Source organism: Schistocerca nitens, chromosome 1, assembly GCF_023898315.1.
Source record: "Schistocerca nitens isolate TAMUIC-IGC-003100 chromosome 1, iqSchNite1.1, whole genome shotgun sequence".
Taxonomy (NCBI): Eukaryota; Metazoa; Arthropoda; class Insecta; order Orthoptera; family Acrididae; genus Schistocerca; species Schistocerca nitens.
This window is the reverse complement of record NC_064614.1, coordinates 135,224,780-135,248,096: the sequence shown is the minus strand read 5'-3', so window position 1 is coordinate 135,248,096 and position 23,317 is coordinate 135,224,780. Positions and strand designations below refer to the sequence as shown.

Below are 23,317 nucleotides of genomic sequence, written 5' to 3'. Positions count from 1 at the left end.
TGGGGGAAGGGAGGTGAGGGCTGGGGGATTTCTCAGAGGGGGTTATTAATTTATAGATCTAATAAGTCAGTTAATTGGATATGGAGAGTATGTTTATATCAGCAAAGGATAAAGGGGTTGGGGATTTGCCAGAGGGGTGGGGAGGAGGAAGTAGAGGAGAGAGATGGAGGGTTTTCTCAAAAGGACCGATTGTCTCCAGGGGATCACAAATCAACCCCACGGGCTAATAAGTCAATTAGCGTAACAATAGGTTGCCCATGAATTTATGCTTGCCTATAATGTATGCAACCTGCACTAACAAAATGTGGCAGAACGACTTTACCCTACTACTCTCATACATGTAAAAGACTATGGACCACTAATTTGCTGCTGCTGATGATGATGATGAATGTCAGCAAATAACAAACAAAAAATAATTATATTCACAAATGATGAAAGGATCAGTTCCATGAGGCAGGTTACAAACTACAACTGCATCCACACTCCATAGGCTACATTTTAATGTTTGGTGGAGGGTGCTTGGGCATTAACTAACATCACTGATTATTTGAGCTCTAATTTCTCTGTCTTTCTCGTTATGCTCATGTCGCTAGTCACATGCAGGAGGAAGAAGTAAGACGTGTGTGAGAGAAGTAAGGAGACTGGCCACACTGCGAGTGATCTGGCAAAATTGTGTTGTTCTACTTATTTAGACCGGTGTGTTCATCCCTTCCAGTTGTTCAGTCCGAGTTTTAGCTCTGTACAGCCATCACTTGATTTTTGAGAGCGCCATCAGTGAAGAGGTGTTTTTATTGTGTGTTACGAATGTGGAACAGTGGAATTTAGAGCTATGTTATGGCATCAAGTTTTGTGTTAGACCTGGAGAATGCATGACTGTGACCTCTTAAAAGCTGAAACTGGCCTATGGGAACATTCCATACCCAGAGCAAAAGTTTTTTCTGGCGCAGGTCATTTTTGGAAGCTCGAGAACACGTTGAAGATGAACCTCACTCAGGCAGATCTTTAACTTTAAAAACCGACGAAAACGTCGAACGTGTGCATGCTCTTGTGAGATCAACGCAACGTTTAGCAATAAAGATGATGGATCACTTCTGAAACACTTTCACCTGACATCAAAGTTTGACTGATGTTCTGCACATGTGAAAGGTTTGTGCCGACATGGTGCTGAAAAACCTCATAACTTAGCCGCAAAACAATCAATGAAACATCTATCGAGGATTGCCAGTGATGACGAATGGTTCCATTTGTTTGATCACAGGTGATGAATCCTGAGTTTTTGAGTACAATGCTGAGACGAAATGGCGAAGTGGCACACTAAGTCATCTCCTCGGCAGAAAAAATCTCTAATGAACAAATTAAAGATGAAAACAATGTTCATTCGTTTTTTTACAGCAGCGGTGTCGTGCATAAAGAATTTGTTCCTCCAGGACAAAATTTCAACCAAGTGCTTTTTACGAGGATGTCCTTGAAAAGCTAAGGAAAAGGGTGAATTGAATGAGACGGGACATTGCAGACAAGTGGATGCTCCATCATGTCAACACGCCACGTCACGTGGCCACTTCTATCACGGAATTTTTTACCTCAAACAGCATTCTGTTGTTCCATAGCCCCACTATTGACGTGATCTGAGTCCTTCTGACCTTATTCTTTTCCCGAATTGAAAAAAGCCCCAAAGGACCCCATTTTGGGATTCTGGAGAACATTCAAAAGAACGTGACCGACATGTTAAAGGTCCTACCAGTACAAGCCTTTCAGCGCTGCCACTCAGACTGGGAACGACTACAGCAATGTATTTCTGTTGAAGGGAACTACCCTGAAGGGGACGATATTGTTTGAAAAAAAAAAAAAATAAAAATAAAAACTTTGGTAGATAAAAAATCGGTCTCATTACTTTTCTCACACACTTCGTACGTTGCTTGTTTCTTCTTGGAACATACGGTCTTGGAATTCAAGTGTTAATGTCCTCGGTGACTCTCGAGGCCCCTGTCTTGCTGCGTCTGACAAAGGAGATTAATGAGTATCGCTGCAACGCGATAGCTCTCACTAAACAAAGCATTGACGAAGACTGCCGCTATCGCAACAGTGACACACCAAATACTCGAATGCCTCACAGGAAATATTTTAACCGTATATCATTCAAAAGCAAATCTGATGCATTTTCCGGCAACACAGAACAAACTGAAAGTCCTTTAAGTGGACGTTAATGGGCAGAAAATCAGTGAAACATTCCTATGCATCTGAATGGAATATCATTTAAGATGGAACGGGCATATTGATCATCCAATCAAGAAACGTAGCGCAGCATGTTTTGCACTATGAAGTGTTTCCCAGCAGGTTGTTGGGTCATGGTACAGCTGTCACTCATAGCACATCTCTACTCTCTTCTCTCCAACAGTATAACATTCTGAGGGAATTCTGGAACAGTCGAAAATGTTCTTAAATTACACTGGTCAACAATGAAAAATTTTCAAAAATGGAAAAGGAGGCTTCATTTGTATTTTGACCCCCCAAGCACGAATATGTTATTTGTTATTTCGTAGCACCCTCAGTCTTAAAATACTTCATTACATAAGAATAGTTACAAAAAGCAAATAGGTAGATTTCTTTAAACATGCAATCTATTCAAGACCGCTCTCATGACAGAACTCCGATTAATCTTGTACAATATGGCAACAATGAGCGCGACTCGTTGTCTGTAGCTCCTGAACACCAGTCGTGATGAAATGGCTACCTTTGTTTGCCAATGCATTCACGAGTGTGAGTAGTGCGATCTAAATGTAGCTTGTGCTGAGTGCTTCGTTTTGTTTTAGTGGACCATTTGTGTTAGTGTTTGTACTATGTCATGGAGTGTACGTTTGCACCCCCCAAATAACTTTTGCTAACCTGTGGGGAGTACACTAATAAATCAGGCAGACGATATGCGACACCCGTAGTGAAGAAATTGTATGTTCTTTATTTCGGGTGCAAGTTAGGTGATCAGGATCGACAATGGGCACCATATGCTGTTTGTGTGAACTGTTCGTCTCGTCTTAATGGTCGGGCGAAGAGAAACGGTAAAGTTGCAATGCGTTTTGCTATTCCAGTCATATGGAGGGAACCGACCAATCACGTAGATGATTGCTGTTCCTGCATGGTTAAAATAGCAGCGATGAAGGGCAACGATAGAAAGACGATCAAGTATCCCTCCATCAAATCAGCTATTCGACCCGTACTGCACAGTTATTCCGCATCTGTCCCCATTCCTCCAGACATTTGGTCATTGGAGGTTGAAACCTAAGTCGAATCTAGAACAGTCGCGGAGAATGCAAGCTCTGATTTCGATTGCGAACTTAAATGAAACGAAGAAATGTCACTAAGTCTCCTGACACAAAGTGATTCGAATGACCTTGTTAGGGTCCTGAATCTTTCTAAGGCACAAGCTGAACTTTTGGGTTCGCGTCTCAAAAAGTGTAATTTACTAGACAATAATTCTATGGTTTCATCCTCCGTATATCGTCAGGCTGCCCTCGTACCAGTTTTTGACATGGAAGACTCACTCCGTTGCAGCAGTTTTCATCTTCTGTTTAATGCTATGGGTATGAAACATACAGGGTGACAATTATTGAACTAAAAATGTAAATCAGTTACAAACTGCAGTGTGCACACACATTATTCAACATGTAAATGTCACTACAGATATTCGGATTTAGGTTATGACATGTTCGATATGCCTGCCATCAAATGGTGATGATGTGTCACAGACGAATAGCGAAATTCTCTATGACCCACTGAAGTGTCAGAATACCAATGCTGTCGATGACCTCTTGAATGGCTGTTTCAGTTCAACAATGGTTTTGGGCTTATTGCTATATATAGCCCCGCAAAAAGGAGTCGCATGTGTTCAGATCCGGAGAATATGGTGGCCAATCGAGGCCCATGCAGTGGCCTCTGGGTACCCCAGAGCCAGAATGCAGTCTCCAAAGTGTTCCTCCAGGACATCAAACACTCTCCTGCTTCGATGGGGTTGAGCTTCGTCTTGAATGAACCACTTATTGTCGAAATCAGGATCACTTTGGATAATAGGGATGAAATCGTCTCCCAAAACCTTCACGTACCGTTCGGAATATCGCACCGATTATTCCGTGACTGGACATTGCACATCACACAGTCACCCGTCGAGGGTGAAGAGACTTCTCGATGGTGAAATACGGATTCTCAGTCCCCCAAATGCACCAGTTTTGGTTATTGACGAGCCCATTCAAATGAAAGTGGGCTTCGTCGCTAAAACAAATCATCATGGGCATACTAATTCCCATCATGTCCCGCGGTCAACCGTGCAGTTTGAACGTTTGAACAGATGCAGAATCAACTCCAGCACCAGCCACCTCACACTACAGCACAGCACACTGCCTCCCATCACGACTCACACTGCACACCTGTATTTGATATCCAGGCAACGGCCAAGGATGAGGACCGACACCCTCGGTCCTCTACGATGTCGACCTCACACCACGCCCTCCAGAGCTCCGCACGCTGGGTAAGGGGTGGACTTGAAGCAGCCACACGGAGGAGTATAATGCTTGTGCTTCAGACTGGCAGTTTATGCTGAGTTATGAGATGCAATGGACGATTTTATATTGCGCAGTCTTTCATACATGTTTGTAGCCAAAATGTCTATCTTTGCGTATTACTAGTTACAGTACACTCGCTTCCACTACACGAAATAAACTACCTACATGTCTAACCACTGTCTGATTTGTGATGTATGATATTCGATTATTAACATGTTCGAATTCCTTAACTGAGCCACTTATTGATGTATGAATGTCGAATCCGGTTCCAAGTCAAGACGTAGACTGCAGCCTCCATTCATTATTGTCCTGTCTCCTATTTTCTCTGATCCCATTCCTTGCCATCTTACACTACTGGCCATTAACCCTTTCACTGCTCCAGACGTAAATATACGCTAATCGTTTCACTGCTCCAGACGTATATATACTATTTGCTATAAAAAATGCTTACAGCGGTTCCCTGCTACAGTCGTATAGTTACGTATAACGCCGACAATCTGGCCAGCGAGTCGGAGGTAATTGTTGCGCAAGTATGCAGTTTAATTGTTGTAATACTAGGAAATTCCTGAATGACTATTGAACGCTGAATTCTCTTCCTGCTGAGTTCATTCGTCTCGCTATATTACCTAGTTTGTGTGTGGCCGTTTCCGCGTTAACGAATAAAATTACGCGACGTTACCGTCCGTTTACAAACGATGAGCTACTGAGTATTCTAAACCAAAGTGACGACGAGGACATCATCATGCGCAAACCAGCTGATTATGGGTGGACAGATAATGAGGACGACGAGCTGGCAGATAAATCTGTCACCACAAATATAAAAAAATATTTGTGAACCAAGAAACGTTGAACCAGTAAATGCAGATCCAGATTTTGATGTTACGTCGATTCTTTCTCCGATTCCGAAGAAGAGTCTGAGCGTATGCCTGAAAATTCTCCTAAGAGACACAAAACAGTTGATTTTAGATGGAAAGGGTCTGATTTGGAACCTAAAGTGTATAATTTCAATAACAGTGGTTCCGGTTGCAAAATCGTCAATTTAGATGATTTATGTACTGTATACGACTGCTTCCAAGTTTTTTTAGCCAAGAAATTGTGTGCTACATAGCTGAGCAATGTAATTTATATTATGAACACCTTTGCAATGATGCCAGTGAAAAATCAAGACTGCGACGTTGGAAAAACACAAACAGTGACGAAGTTTACTGTTTCCTTGCTGTACATTTTCTGATGGTTCGAGTGAGAAAAAATGACCAATGATCAGTTAATGTCTACTCCAGTGTTTGCGCAAATCATGCCGAGAGATAGATATCTTCTGTTACTTAGAATGTTACATTTTGCTGATAACCGTAAGGACCCTGAAGATAACAAAATCTGGAAATTACGTCGAATTGTGGATCACTTAAGAAAAGTATTTCCAGGTGCTTTCTATCCTTGTAAAAACTTTTGCATTGACGAAAGTTTAGTTCTCTTCAAAGGTCGTGTCTTCTTCAAGCAGTACATTCCTTCCAAAAGCCGAAGATTTGGTGTAAAATTTTTTGTGTTATGTGAATGTGAAACTGGTTATATTCTTGACTTTATTATTTATGCGGGTGCAGCAACATACGTAAAAAAAGAAACTTCCTTTAGTGTAAATGTTGGAATACCTGGAAGCATTGTTCTCACTTTACTTGAACGTTACCTTGGTAAAGGTCACACATTATATGTTGACAATTGGCACACTAGCCCAACGTTATTTTCTTATTTGCATGACAGAGTCACTAATGCCTGTGGAACTGTGAGAACAAACAGCAAAGGCATGCCTGCTTTATCAAAAAAACTTAGTAAAGGCGAGATCGAGTTTCTGTCAACAGATAAACTTCTTGCTCTGAAATGGCAGGACAAGCGGGAAGTGAGGATGCTTTCAACTATTCATACAAACGAAATTACAGCGACTGACAAAATTGACAGAACCACGAATGAACCAAAAACAAAACCAGCTTGCATCGTAAGCTTCACTGAAAATATGGAGGCCGTCGACAGGAGCGACATGCTGCTAAGTTCAGTAGAATGTGTACGACAAACTGTAAAATGAAAAAAAGTTTTTTTTCGTTTGGTGGATATGTCTCTGCTCAATGCGAAGTGCATTATATAAAACTCAGTATCTGATTTTCAACAGAAACATATCAAGGAGAACCTAGAGATTCACCACCAACCACAAACAAAAGGGACGTCGAGGAAGGAGATCGGCTGATGGTGACAATCCCTTACGCCTAACCGAGCGCCAATTTATCTCGCTAATCCCAGGAGCTTCAAAGAAGAAGGCCGCCCAGAGAAGGTGTATTGTGTATGCAAAACATGATAAACGAATTGACACAAGATACATTTGTGTAAAATGTAATGTGCCTTTATGTTTGAATTTTTGTTTCGAGAGATAGCACACTTTGAAGTATTACAAATGTAATATGTTTTGTATATTTTTCTCCTAATAACAAAATAAGACTGTCTAAACAAAGATTTAAAAAAAAGGAAACGATTAACATCGACAATACTGGCTTTCGTGTCTCATTTTTATCTCAGAAATAACGGTAGACTGCTACAGTCGTAAATATACGCACCGGGTGAAAATAACGCGCACAGGGCGGGAGCCGCTGAGAGTAAAGGCGCAGTGAAAGGGTTAACATTGCTACACCACGAAGATAACGTGCTACAGACGCGAAATTTAACCGACAGGAAGAAGATGCTGTGATATGCAAATGATTAGCTTTAAAGAGCATTCACACTAGGTTGGCGCCGGTGGCAACACCTTCAACGTCCTGACATAAGGAAAGTGTCCAACCGATTTCTCATATACAAACAGCAGTTGACCGGCATTGCCTGGTGAAACGTTGTTGTGATGCCTCGTGTAAGGAGGAGAAATGCGTACCATCACGTTCCCGACTTTGATAAAGGTCGGATTGTAGCCAATCGCGATTGCAATTTATCGTATCGCGACATTGCTGCTCGCGTTGGTCGAGATCCAATGACTGTTAGCAGAATATGGAATCGGTGGGTTCAGGAGATTAATACGGAACGCCGTGCTGGATCCCAACGGCCTCGTATCACTAGCAGCCGAGATAACAGGCATCTTATCCGCATGGCTGTAACGGATCGTGCAGCCACGTCTCGATCCCTGAGTCAACAGATGGAGACGTTTGCAAGAAAACAACCATCTGCACGAACAGTTCGACGACGTTTGAAGCAGCATGGACTATCAGCTCGGAGACCGTGGCTGCGGTTACCCTTGACGCTGCATCACAGACAGGAGCGCCTGCGATGGTGTACTCGACGACGAACCTGGGTGCACGAATCGCAAAACGTCATTTTTTCGGATGAATCCAGGTTCTGTTTACAGCATCATGATGGTCGCATCCGTGTTTGGCGACATCGCGGTGAACGCACATTGGAAGCGTATATTCGCCATCGCCATACTGGCGTATCACCCGGCGTGACGGTATGGGGGGCCACTGGTTACACGTCTCGGTCACCTCTTGTTCGCATTGATGGCACTCTGAACAGTGGACGTAACATTTCAGATGTGTTACGACCCGTGGCTCTACCCTTCATTCGATCCCTGCAAAACCCTACATTTCAGCAGGATAATGCACGACCGCATGTTGCAGATCCTGTACGCATACAGAAAATGTTCTACTGCTGCCCTGACCAGTACATTCTCCAGATCTCTCACCAATTGAAAACGTCTGGTCAATGGTGGCCGAGCAACTGGCTCGTCACAATACGCCAGTCACTACTCTTGATGAACTGTGGTATCGTGTTGAAGCTGCATGGGCAGCTGTACCTGTACACGCCATCCAAGCTCTGACTCAATGCCGAGGCGTATCAAGGCCGTTATTACGGCCAGACGTGGTTGTTCTGGGTACTGATTTCTCAGGATATATGAACCCAAATTGCGTGAAAACGTAATCACATGTCAGTTCTAGTATAATATATTTGTCGAATGAATACCCGTTTATCATCTGCATTTCTTCTTGGTGTAGCAATTTTAATGGCCAGTAGTGTATTTTTTGGATACTTACCAGTTGTACCCTGTATTTTCTTAATTCCTTTTCTAGTATTTGCGTATTTCCAGGATGGAATAGGCTTCTGATATTCCAAGCACTAAAGGAGAAATCCTTGTAACTTTTCCAACTTTTGTTCCAGCAAATTCTGTTTTGTTTCTGAAGCAAGTGTTGAGTATCCCAATCAGTCAGCATTTACGTGACTGGATTGGTAGCCTTCTGCACAACCCCCAATCTGGAAGGCCAGGAGTATCGATTTTGGTGTTCTCTAACCCTAAAGAAATAAGCTCTATTGCTGGTAAAGCAGTTTGTGGAAAAACAGACAAGAACTGCTTGGTGACAATAACGTGGGGCAATGTCAATGCTAAAACAGCATTACTGGTCAGTATTATTGACCAGAGAAAAATCAATGCATGGAAAATTTAGTGCATCAAATATTCGCACATTATCACCTAACTTACAGGAGTAAGACTGAACGACCAGTCGACAACAACGTCATTTCGACGACGTACAACTTCGGATTGGAGATCGTCGGGGAAGGCAGCAGGCCTTGTTCTTTTTGAAAGGAACCACTGCATTTCCCTTAAGAAATTTGGGGAAACTACAGAAAATGTAAATCTGGAATAATACGCGAACTCGAGTCCTCTCTTGAAAAATTGCGTCACATCAGTCAGTACACCTGCAGTATTCCAGTTTCTAGTCCCAGTACAGCACAGTGTTTTAATATACTAGTAAGTTTCAGAGCAGTATGTACACCGCAACAGACTGAGAGCTTCATTCTGGAAAGTTTCACATTTATTGTCTTCCTATGAAGACGAGTAGGAAGCTTGCCCAAACGTTGCTTCAAGGCTACGATTTTTACTCGGCTCGAAAAATGAGAGGATTTTATCAGTGAGCAAGACTACATTGTCATCTGACAGGGGGTGGGAAGTAGAGAGTACTATCTGTGGCTTCGAGAGGATTAGGCGAGTCACTCATTAGTTAATTACGGACAAAGGGCTAGGGAAGGGGGGGGGGTGTGGCACCAGAGTGTCGGTGACTGTCAAAGCGTTGCGTTACTGCCGGAAAGATTATCAGTTGAGCAGTCGCTGTCCGATAAAAGATAGCGTGATACCGTCTTCAGCAGAATAGACATTTCAATAAGCATGATTCGCCAGTTGTCCCACAAACAGTGCAGACTGTCAGCTCGATGCAAATTAAACTCGGCGTCTTTCCCATAATTTTGATACTCATAAAAATTTTCTCACAAGCTTAGTTAATAGTAATAAAAAAAGTTGTAGGAGAAGATGACGTAAAGCGCCCAGGGTTGCAGGGGGGAGGGCGGTAGTGGCCATTGCACGTCTTTTTTCTCCTGAACAGTGCTGCTGCCTGCCGAGAAGTTGTCAAACTATATTCAACATACACCATCATTGGTGTCAGTGAGTTTGACAGAGGAAGCTTGTTTCGTTATTTTTTAGCAAAAAGTTTCCTTATTTTCAGTTGTCCAGCGTAAGATAAATAATTTGTAGTATTTTTGTTACCTCACTTAGGCGAACAGTTGCATTTTGTTGCAATATGAACGTTTAAACAAAGTCTTTTGGCCTAGAAATGTAATTCTTTTTTGTTTCTTTCGGTTTGCTGGTTTCATCTGCAAACCACTAATGCTGACACGGAGTCCAATCTGGAAAGGTGACCACACTATAGTCAGTAAAAATGACCATGATGTTTACCCCCAACTAGTTTTTGCTTTCATATATCACGCATAATATTACCGATTGACTTCTGAAGCCATTTATATACGAAGCTGTCATCCGTCATCCCACCACTTTGTGGCGATTTTAAATTAATTAATTAATATTATGTAGAACCATATGTCTTGTTATATTTGGTCAAATAATAATAATGTCGTATGACTAGGGCCTCCCGTCGGGTCCACCGTTCGCCGGGTGCAAGTCTTTTAATTTGACACCACTTCGGCGACTTGCGCGTCGATGGGGATGAAATGATGATGATTAGGACAACACAACACCCAGTCTCTGAGCGGAGAAAATCTCCGACCCAGCCGGGAATCGAACCCGGGCCCTTAGGATTGACATTCTGTCGCGCTGATCACTTTTTTTTTTTTTTTTTTTTTTGTTGATCTCATTTTGTTCTAGATTGTTCGTTGAATTTGTTCGTGGCGGACGTCCGATGATGCCTGTTCAGGTTGATCGTTGATTGGTTCACTCAGTTTTTTTGTTATGATGAAAACTGTCTGCTGCAGCAGTTTGTTGTTGTTTTAGATACTAGGGCATCAATGTCTAGAAAATACGTCCAGATATCAGAACAACCAACATGGAACCCTATTGCGATGGCACGGCCACTTTTTACCCCCTTAGGTAGGAAAAGGTGGTCACTATGTAAGCCTTAACAAAAATTGATATAGTTCCAGTAGTTTTTCCCTTTTCCACTTGTGATATCTTATAATATGTGGATTGAAAGTGTGTGAACAGCGAACTTCTATGGCGGCAGCAGTGGAAATATATTCACTCATGGATCACCTCTAATGGAGGTGAACTTGTCCTGTTACTACAGTTTAAAAACGTAAAAAGCATAATTCATATATACAGACATTTTCGAACTTACAGGTCTAGTCTGATAAGAGTGAGAGGGGCACTCGGAACCATTCTAGCATTTACCTGAAATAATTTAGGGAAATCACAAGACTAACGTCCAATATCCTCACCATCCATTTGTTGTAGATTCTTAGAACATATTCTGAGCTCAAATTACATTCTGCAAGCCGAAGATCAAGGCGTCAAGTAGATACAGTATTTCTCGATTTCCGAAAAACACTTGCCCAACGCTTATTATCAAAAGTTCCATCGTACGCCGTATCAAGTGAAATTTCTCATTGGATTGAGGATTCTTTTGGTAGGGAGGACGCAGCATATTATCTTGGGTGGAGAATCTTCGACAGATGTAGGAATAACTTAACTTCTGCCCCAGGGCAGCATTTAGGGGCCCTTGCTGTTCATGGAGTGTATTAATAACTTTGCAGACAATTTTTTCTTTTTATTATTGAGTTGAGCCTGTATCGACTCCGTGGTAACAACCAATTTCATTATAGTGTCTACGCCTTGTTCTTGTTCCAGCTTTGACTTCCTGCCAGTATCTTCTGAGACCACCAAGAAGTACGTGTTTATGGTCTTATGCTCTTCGGACAAAGGTCTCTCCGTCTTTTGGACGTTGATGCCATTTTAAAACTTTTGGTAGTTGTTCACCAATCTTCTAAATTTGTTCCTGTCAGGAATTTCTCTCTCTAAGATGCCAATCTGCCTAAGATCTTTTTCACATTCTTCGAACAATCTCGGCCTTGTTTTCTTAAATTGGATGAAAGTCCATCTCTTTTTGCTAGTCGGTCACCGCCCATCCTCATGAGATGACCGTAAAATAACAATCGTCTCTTCTTAATGGATACTGTGATAGGTTCTGTCTGGCTGTACAAGTCCTCATTTGCTCTCATTCGCCATTGTCCATCAACCCATCTATTACCTAGGAATTTCCTTAATATCCTACGCTCTCGCTTTTCCAGCCACTCGGCTTGACCTTGTCTATTCATGGTCAAAGTTTCGGACGCATATAAGCCCTTGGGTTTTGCAACTGTATTATAACGTCGGAACTTGGCCCCTATACTCATAGACTTTTTGTTGTAGGTATTCTTTGTCAGTTCGTATGCCTGGTCTAACTTCCTCATCCTGACATTAATTGCTTCTTCTTCTAATCCATTCTCCTGGATAACTTCACCGATACACCTGAAATTCTTAACTCGTCCGATTTTTCCCAGATTGGTGATCATCCATTCAGGTCCGGCACAGATATTCGTCATATATTTTGTCTTTTGAATAGAGATCTGGAGTCCAACTTTTTCAGAAATTTCTGACAGCCTATTGATCTTGTTGACTGGTGACTCTATGTTGTTAGCAAAAATGGCTAGGTCATCCGCAAAGGCGAAGCAGTCCTTTGTTCTTAGGACCGCTCTTCATTTGTTTCTTCTTGGGCTAACAACTTTCTACACTCTCGAATGACCTTTTCCAAGACGCAGTTGAAAAGAAGTGGGGATAGTCCATCTCCTTGTCTTACGCCCGTTCTGCAGAAAATATTAATAGAAACCTCAGACTTTCGCAAATGATGCGGTTATGTATAACTAACCAATGGAATCTGTATGTAATGGAACGATGAAATAGGCTTAGCTGTAGGTAAAGCAGGTAGCAGACATAGGTTTATTGGTCGAATACTAGGGAAATGGCTTACGAAAAACTCGGGCCAACCTAGAATTTTTCTTAAATGTATGAAATCTGTTGGCAGGGGATACGGAACGTATACAGAAAAGGGCAGGACGAGTGGTCGGTTTTCAATTGTATCATTTTTTCCAATGACAGTTTAACCTGACTGTTAATACCGCTGAAAATGATTGGTTTCTGAAATAACCGATTTCGGTTTTTTATTTCTATTATTTCCTGTGATAAACGTAGAACTGAACAGAGATAGAAAAATGTTTACTCTCCCAGTTTCAAGATACATAGACTCCAAATATTAAATTAAATAGGCAAATAAAAGGAACGTTACTCTGTCCACCGTTCGCTGGTTTTCCCGATAGGTCTCCTTTACAGGTGAACCACACCTACCCAAAATTCTCCCAAAAGCTGAAGTCGAGCCTTCCCTATTACCAACCTGACGTGCTCGTCCCATTTCATATCGCTTTGCAACGTTACGCCCAAACATTTAAACAACGTGAGTGTGTCAAGCAGGACACTACTATCGCTGTATTCAAGCACTATGCGTTTGTTTTTCCTACTCATCAGTATTAAATTACATTTTTCTACATTTATCGCACCTACTAGAACATTTGTCTAATTGTAACCCATCTTGTATCCTCCTACAGTCATTCAACGACGACACTTTCCAGTACGCCACAACATCGTCAGCAAATAGCCTTAGATTGCTGCTCGCCCTGTCCGTTAGATCATTTACACAGATACAGCAGATGGTTTACACATTTGACATTACAGCAGATAGTTTACGCATTTGCCATTATGACCGGTTTAGCTGAATTTGGTCACGAATTGAACCTGAAACAACAAATGGACTTTTCAGTTTCACTACAAGCAATCTACAAATGAAATAAAATACACATAGTTTTAATGAACTAAAAAAGATGTAGGGCCTACTTATTATTTTGACGCAATGAACTGTCCCTCGCTTACACAGCATAAAAACAGTTATGAACTTTATTTCAGAAATTAGAGTCAACCAAGCATTTTAATAGTTACAGTAGTTGTTTTGAACTCATTTACAATTTTATTGCCGACCTGAATAATTTATGCACACTACTATGTTCCTGTGTAAGCAACAAAGCAAATATAGAGCTTGAGAAACTGTCCAAGAAAGGCTTATTAATAAAGGAAAGGCCAAACTTGCTCTAGGAAATTGCTTCCCAGAATTACATCAACTCTATGTTCGTCGCTAGAAGTTTCTGTATAATAAAACTGTTTTCACTCAGTATCAAAGTATTTTGAAAACTGAATTTGTAAATATACTGCAATTATGTTACCAAGAAGCTCTCTCCAGGAAAATATGTATACACAAGTATTAGACAAAATGAGAGTGAAAAAGTGCCAAATTGCTTTACGTGTACTGTATTCCATTGTGTTATATGTTACAAACATATCCCACTTAGCAAGAAAATACATAAAATGCCCATTTAAAGAATTTTTCTCTGTTGTAAAATAGTACAAACATCATAAAAATTACCCTAGTAAATAATATTCGGTGTAACAATGTTTGAATTAAGGAAATTTTGTCCAACATCTTGGGTATAATATATGTACCTCAAAGATTTTAGGACGTATATCAATAATAAATATATATCCCTCGGAGGTAGTGAGTGCCTTGAGCTATTCTGGAGATTTGTGGCGCAGTAGGGGCCTACCTCTGCAGGGGGAGCTCCGCATTTCATCGGTTCTAAATTTTTTGGCATGAGGAATTCTTCCGTTAGCTGACCTGTGAATATAAAATTTCCAGCCATCTGAGCCACCAACCCATTGCTACAGTATACGTATCATAGACACAATAAACCTGTAATGAACATTCCAAGTGTTGGATGGTCAGACAGGAAGATATCTCGTTGAATAAGAACTGATTTTTGTTGCTGTTTCATTGCTCTATCAGTCCGATATTTGTTATTCTACTTCATATCTTATCTTAAGTGTTTCGTGTGGGCTTTACAGATGTATATCTCAGTTATAAGATACGAGAGCAAGTTGACAAGTACCACTATTTGTGATCAGCTACAGTGTTGCTGACCTCAAGATCACTAAACATGGCTGAAAACCGCGTTACGCCGAAGTACACCCAGGTAGACTGAGACATTTTCGTATGTATTTCTATTCTGAAGCCAAATTACGGTACAGTTTCATCCCTTCCCATTTCATCCATCGGTATTACGCATAAAGGAAAATGGTCCATATCCCACGGAATGAGTGCGAATTTCTGTAATTTTAGTGACATGGTCAATATGATGTTCACTCGCTCGTCCTGAAAAGTTGGTTCTCGCAATTTTATGTGTATGGCTCTCCGAGATGCAAATCGACTATTTTTTTAAAGAAATTTCCGTCATCTGACTGTACATTACTGTTCATTTATTTCACACAATCATGATTTCGGCTTTATACCCATCCTCAAGTGCACGCTGAAATGTTGCAATATATCTGACCTGTCTACAAGACACGTCGTCATAGAAAAAACGTATTTCTGGACTTGTAAAGCAGTGGTCGTATAACAGGATATTGTACTGTGTTTGTATCTCTTTATTCATCCAGTAAATCGTGATTAAGTACATAGTTTGTACAAACAATAAAGAATAACTCAGGTTTGATATAGTACATACAAGTTTATACATATTATGATTTAGAAAACAACAGTCGATACATGCTGAACACTGGTAACGTAATTATAAAAACAATAAGGTGATTGAAAGAATAGTATGGACAAGAATAACGATGTAATCAATTGCACTATATTTTGTTGGCGCCCCAAATCTCAGAAGCAGAACAGAAGCAGTGGTCAAGCAAGTACTCTTTTAGTTTCACTTTAAATTTAGGTAAATTTTGTATCTGTCTTCAGAAAGGATGGCAGGCTGTTATATAACATAATGCCAGAATGATACACTCATCTCCTACAAATGTTTTTACTCACTGAACTGAGATGCAGATGATGCTTCTGCCTAGTATCATGAGAGTGGAAACCACAGTTATGTCGGAAGATTATTTTCGTCTTTTAATATGCTTACTTTGATGATGATTAGCACTTTGTAGATATATAAACAAGGGAGGGGCAGTATAATGAGATTTTTAAATATTGGTCTACATGAGTCTGTGTATTTAGCATGTTTTATTAGTCTCATAATATATTTTGTAGCCTAAGTGTATCTCTGCTACATATGGAGTTCCCCCAAATGATAATTCCATACATCAGTGCTGAATGGGTACTGCTGTAGTACATTGTGAACACTGATGCACAACTTGTATTTTGTGAGAGGATTCTCACAACTGTAATTGTATTTAAATTTTTATTTACATTTCAGGTGTATCTCACATGTCAGGTTATCTTGGATACCTAAAATTTTTGTAACATTCACAGATCAGACAGTTTATCCATCAATGTTAAAAATTGATGTTGCTGGGTGGAGTTTCTGTGAAATGTGGAAATTGACTGACACAGTTTTTCAGAATTTATTATTAGCTTATTTTTTCTGAACCATTGTGTTATGTCTTGTATTATGTCTGCATTTGTTTTTTGGAGGCTGTCTTCATCACATGACTTAAGTAGTGCATTTGTGTCATCTGCAAAAAGTACTGTTGTCTCTTTAGTTAATAGTTCAGATAGATCATTAACATAAAAAATAAAAAGATTGGGGGCAAGGACTAATCCATGAGGCTCTCCATAACTGATTTTTTGTGGATTACTATAAAAATTAGAAATTTTGTGCATTTTTATATCTTAATATTTTGTTTGAGTGATCACACAATCACACAAGTAAGAGTGGATCCACCTGTTCGGTATGCCTCGTATTCCATAATTTCTTAGTTTATGCAACATGATGTCATGATCAATTACACTGAAAGCTTTACTAAGGTCAAAGAATATGCCAGAAACGTGTTGCTTATATACTGCAGTTAGAATTTCATCTAGGAAGGCAAAAATAGCTGACTATGTTGAACTGCCACTTCTGAATCCATGTTGTGAATCATTGGTTATCGTTTCTGAACTTAGGAAGGGTACCAGTCCCCCATGAATCAATTATTTAAGAATTTTACCAAAGCCTGATAATACTGATACAGGCCTATAGTCTGCAACCTCACATTTGTCTCTTTTCTCGTACTTTTGTCAGTTTCAGATTTTGCACTAATATACCACTCATGAAGGATGAGTTGAAAATATCTTTTAATGGTTCTATGATAAATATGGCACTTGCTTTGGTGATAATATCTGGTATTTAATCAACACCTGCTGATGTATATTGAGTAATCTTTTTATAATCACAAATAATTCCTCTGACATTATAGGAGACATTAATAGACTTCTTGTATAAATATCTGAATATGAATGTAGTGGATTGCTGCCTGTTTGTGAGCTGTAATGTTTAGTAATCAGGTGTTGTGTTGTATTTGAAAAGTAGTTGTTAAATTTACTAGCGACTTCCGTGGGGTCAGTTGCTGTTGTTGTTGTGGTCTTCAGTCCTGAGACTGGTTTGACGCAGCTCTCCAAGCGACTCTATCCTGTGCAAGCTTCTTCATCTCCCAGTACTTACAGCAACCTACATCCTTCTGAATCTGCTTAGTTTATTCATCACTTCGTCTCCCTCTAGGACGTTTACCCTCCACACTGCCCTCCAATGGTAAATTTGTGATACCCTGATGCCTCAGAACATGTCCTACCAACAGGTCCCTTCTTCTAGTCAAGTTGTGCCACAAACTCCTCTCCAATTCTATTCAATACCTCCTCATTAGTTATGTGATCTACCCATCTAATCTTCAGCATTCTTCTGTAGCACCACATTTCGAAAGCTTCTATTCTCTTCTTGTCCAAACTATTTATTTTCCATGTTTCACTTCCATACATGGCTACACTCCATACAAATACTTTCAGAACGACTTCCTGACACTTAAATCCATACTCGATGTTAACAAATTTTTCTTCTTCAGAAACGCTTTCCTTGCCATTGCCAGTCTGCATTTTATATCCTCTCTACTTCTACCATCATCAGTTATTTTGCTCCCCAAATAGCAAAACTCCTATACTACTTTTAAGTGTCTCATTTCCTAATCTAATTCCCTCAGCATCACCCGACTTAATTTGACTACATTCCAGTATCCTCATTTTGCTTTTGTTGATGTTCATCTTATATCCTCCTTTCAAGACACTGTCCATTCCGTTCAACTGCTCTTCCAAGTGCTTTGCTGTCTCTGATAGAATTACAATGTCATCGGCGAACCTCAAAGTTTTTATTTCTTCTCCATGGATTTTAATACCTACTCCGAATATTTCTTTTGTTTTCTTTACTGCTTGCCTCAATATACAGACTGAATAACATCGGGGAGAGGCTACAACCCTGTCTCACTACCTTCCCAACCACTGCTTCACTTTCGTGCCCCTGGACTCTTATAACTGCCATCTGGCTTATGTACAAATTGTAAATAGCCTTTCGCTCATTGTATTTTACCCCTGCCACCTTTAGACTTTGAAAGAGAGTATTCCAATCAACATTGTCAAAAGCTTTCTGTAAGTCTACAAATGCTTCTAAGATAAGTCGTAAGGTCAGTATTGCCTCACGTGTTCCAACATTTCTATGGAATCCAAACTGACCTTCCCCGTGGTCAGCTTCTACCAGTTTTTCCATTCGTCTGTAAAGAATTCGCGTTAGTATTTTGCAGCTGTGACTTATTAAACCGATAGTTCGGTAATTTTCACATCTGTCAACACCTGCTTTCTTTGGGATTGGAATTATTATATTCTTCTTGAAGTCTGAGAGAAATTCGCCTGTCTCATACATCTTGCTCACCATATGGTAGAGTTTTGTCAGGACTGGGTCTCCCAAGGCTGTCAGCAGTTCTAATGGAATGTTGTCTACTCCTGGTGCCTTGTTTCAACTCAGGTCTTTCAGTGCTCTGTCAAACTCTTCACGCAGTATCATATCTCCCATTTCATCTTCATCTACATTCTTCCACTTCCATAATATTGTCCTCAAGAACATCGACCCTGTATAGACCCTCTATATACTCCTTCCACTTTTCTGTTTTCCCTTCTTTGCTTAGAACTGGGTTTCCACATGAGCTCTTGATATTCATGCTAGTGGCTCTCTTTCCTCCAAAGGTCTCTTAAAATTTTCCTGTAGGCAGTATCTATCGTACCCTAGTGAGATAAGCCTCTACATCCTTACATTTGTCCTCTAGCCATCCCTGCTTAGCCATTTTGCACTTCCTGTCGATCTCATTTTTGAGACATTTGTATTCCTTTTTGCCTGCTTCATTTACTGCATTTTTATATTTTCTCCTTTCATCAATTAAATTAAATATTTTTTCTGTTACCCAAGGGTTTCTACCAGACTTCGTCTTTTTACCTACTTAATACTCTGCTGCCTTCACTACTTCATCCCTCAGAGCTACCCATTCTTCTTCTGCTGTATTTCTTTCCCCCATTCCTGTCAACTGTTCCCTCATGCTCTCCCTGAAACTCTGTGCAACCTCTGGTTTAGTCAATTTATCCAGTTCCCATCTCCTTAAATTCTCACCTTTTTGCAGTTTCTTCAGTTTTAATCTACAATTCGTAACCAATAGATTGTGGTCAGAGTTCACATCTGCCCCTGGAAATGTATTACAACTTAAAACCTGGTTTCTAAATCTCTGTCTTACCATTATATAATCTATCTGATACTTTCTAGTATCTCCAGGATTCTTCCATGTATACAACCTTCTTTCATGATTCTTGAACCAAGTGTTAACTGTGATTAAGTTATGCTCTGTGCAAAATTCTTCCAGACGGCATCCTCTTGCATTTCTTACCCCAATTCATATTCACCTACTATGTTCCCTTCTCTCCCTTTTCCTACTCTCGAATTCCAGCCACCCGTGACTATTAAATTTTCGTCTCCCTTCACTACCTGAATAATTTCAGTTATTCTGTTGTTATTTTCAGGAAGTCATGTTGTTGTGGGCTAATGATGTAGTACCTGTTACTTTTTTGATTTTTTTGATGATATTCCTAGTTATTTTAATCTTCTTTCTTAAATTTTCTATATGTTTGTCATTTTCCATCTTTTTTGCTTTTCGTGCAACTTGTCTAAGAATTCGCTTATATTGTTTAAAATGGTTAATAGAAACAGGATTTGTGGTTTGCTTTGAGTATTCATACAATTTTCTTTTATTCTGTCATGATATTTTTTTTCCTGCTATGATCCATTTATTTGGACTGTTCATGCAATTTATTACTGATGTAATGCTATTTCAAAAAAGTGTTTGTATGCGTCCATAAATGTATCAAATTTGTTAACTGTGTTTGAGCTGTAAGCATCATTCCAGTTTACTCTTCTCAAGAGAGAACGAAACTAATCTAGAATTTCATCATTGAACTTCCTGACATAAGCTCTAATTTTGGGGGGGGTTTATGTCTCCTGGAATAGCTATTGTTAATATTTAGACATGTCGATGACTAAAACCAGTGTTTGCTGTTTGTGCGTTGCAGGTATATTTGTAAGTAATTACAAAAACCTGATCAGTAGTTGTTGCAGAAGTACTAGTTATATGAGTTGGGTTAGTTACAGTTGGTTTTAAGTTAAAGGACTTAAGTAGATCCTTGATTGCATCTTTAATTTATTGGGTTTGTAGAATTCAACACTGAAGTTTCCACGTATGAAACTATTTTTCTTCAGGGTGTTGAAATTCTCTAATTGCGCTTCCATACTACTATAAAAAAAATTTGTGTCACCATCAGGTGACCTGTATATGCAGATGATTACTGTATTTTCATTTAACAGTTCTACTATTGACAGTTCTATGTCTCTTTCTCTGGATAAGCTATCAAATTTTGTCATATTACTGAATTCTTTATTTTCTCAGATCTATATGCAGCTACAAGATATGCCTGCTAATTTGAACTGAGATAGATGTGTCATATTTCTGTATTCAACCAGTGCTCAACAAAACATAAAACAGTAATACAGTCTGGTGAAACAATTTAGAGTTTGAACTAGGGATTTTACTGCACCTAGCTTGACCATTACTTCTCTTTTTTGATCTAGCATTGTTAGCTGTAAAAAATCCTCCTCATTTTGCAAGATGTCAGCATGATCCATGGAATCTGGGTCCTGCCTTTCTTGTGATGTAGTTTTTCTAATTATAATCCATTTGTCGAGAAGCATTTGTTTCATTTTTGTCACTTGTATCTCATTGGCTTTCAAACTGTATTTATTTTGTTGAAACTCTGATGTCTTCAAGCAGACTTGTTGTTTCAAAGACGAATGCACCCGTGTTACACAACTGCTAATTTTAATTACTGAAGAAAGCCTATTGCATACTTGCTGCTTCCCCTGTCTGGTCAAATGAAAACTGTGATGCTTTTGAATTTATCACGTGAGTCTTTCCATTTCAAGGTTCACGGGCATTCTGCTTTTGTTGCACGATTTCGAACAGTACACTGTTTGCACTAAATGATGATTAACCCAGATAATTTTGATATGAATACGTATCGAAAATACATAATATGACTGACATTGTTCACAGTTGATAACCGTTAATATACAGTGTTGCGTATGTATACTCTGTTCATCATACGAATAAATCTGATATAAACAAACACAAATGCGATGGTTGGTGAGACGACGTAGCACACGTACACTGGTGGTGTTACACCCTTGGAAGTAGGTCCTACTTATGTAGTAGATATCTTCTTACTTAATTACGTTAAATGAAACTTTAAGTTATTCTAGAGTATTAACAGCCACCAACGTTTGACTTAATTACGCTTTAGCCATATAGTTTTTATTGCAAAAATCGTGTGCAGTCACTGTCTCTGTACTGTTGTGCACTGATCGTCGCGCTGTTAATACGCAGTATGAAAGTGGCTGAGGGTGCTTCCTGCTCCATAGTGAAACACGTGTGTGGAACACGGCTAAAAATGCCGAGAAATTGTTGTTTTTAACGTTTTTCAGAAATTTACAGAAAAAATCGACTTTGAAGTTCTTCTTGGGATTGTATTTGATACAGTTGAGACACACAAGCGTAGTGGGTATTTAGCGGAATCGGTAGTATATTAATAATCTGGTGAAGTTCATGGATTGCTGTTTCAAGCCTCGGCTAGGTCAATGTTTTTTCGTGCTATTTGTAATACCAACATCTCGTAGTTGTAAAATTCACCACAATTTTTTTGAATAATGCACGTCTTCTTATTTCTAATTACATATTGGATGTGAAATTTCTGTTTCATTTCAAATATGAATTCTTAGTTATTGAGCTTTTATGAAACATTGTTAATAAAGGTTTCTTAAGGGGAGTTGGAACGCACTATCCACACATTGTTAAAATTAGTGACTTGGCTCCCCTGTACTTCAGGAACCACTGTAGCCATTAATATGAAACTTTTACAGGACATTAAACTGTGTGTTCTGAGTCTACTGAAATACAATAATTGCACTTCAGCCATTGCTTTCGGAAATACAAATTTTTCATTACACAGTTAAAATTTTGTGTACCTTTTTGTACATTATCCTAATTAATTTTAATTATACATAACATTGTGTTCTTCTTTTAGTTCAGTAGACTCAGGATATGTATGTTAATACTCCCTGAATATTTAAATACTCTACTCAAAGTGGTTTCCGAGATTTAGGGAAAAATGCAACAGAAATTGTAAATTTTCAGGAACAGCTTCTAAATTTTCAGAAGACTGTAACTCACTTAATATAGGCTTAATTTTTTATCACTCAGAAGCACCCTGCAGCATACTCTTTATTATACTCTCGATCTTCTTCCAAGTTTTTTTTTTCTTCTTTCTGGACTCCTTAGTGGTCAACTGTGCTGCATACTCTGCTTTATCAATGTGCACCTTGTCTATCTGTTCAAGTTCTCTGATGCAGTTTGCTCCAGGATTTATTCCTATATGCTGTAGCACTTTCACCCTACCAACTTTGCCATCACTAAAAGAAATAACAGCATCGCTGAACCCCCCCCCCCCCTCTTTAGTGTCTTCATTCCAACAAATACATTTTTTGGTAAGTGAGTCCTTATAAGATTATTGAACGGCACATTGGGATCATGAGTCTGACCATGCAGACACTTCTTCGGTAATTCAGGATTTGCCAGGTCTCTGTAAATAGATTTTATGATATCCATGACTGCTGCTAGGATGGAATGTTTGTGGTTGAATGAACTGTTTAAGTAATGGGCATTGCAATAATTGCACCATGAATCAAGTCCAGGAGGGCAAAAGTGGAGTACTGGCTTTTCATTAGTTGACGTTCTGTGGATGAAGGTAACCCATACTGCCTGCTTCATTTTCAACAAATTCTCAGTATTAATTCTAACGGCCATCCCAGAATACTGCTGTAGTTCATCAATCATTTTGTCCATCAGCCTGCCTCTTATGGTTTTATCGTCACTTCGACAAACAACGCATGTTTATACTATGAAACTATACAATACTGTTGTTGACAGTGCT

At 39.6% G+C, this 23,317-nt stretch overlaps 1 protein-coding gene across 2 annotated transcripts in view; it reads left to right on the top strand.

Moving 5' to 3' along the window:
- The window catches only part of LOC126243140 (aldehyde dehydrogenase 1A1-like), a 181,968-nt gene that overhangs the window by 95,460 nt on the left and 63,191 nt on the right, over positions 1–23,317 (top strand). The window contains exon 1 of one of the 2 annotated variants that reach the window (XM_049948141.1): positions 14,859–14,963. The exons of the other annotated variant lie outside the window; for it this stretch is intronic. Within the exon in view, the coding sequence (XP_049804098.1) occupies positions 14,928–14,963 (36 nt within the window). The 5' untranslated portion in view covers positions 14,859–14,927. Of the gene's footprint in view, positions 1–14,858; positions 14,964–23,317 lie in introns of those variants that run through there. 2 annotated transcript variants of the gene reach the window in all.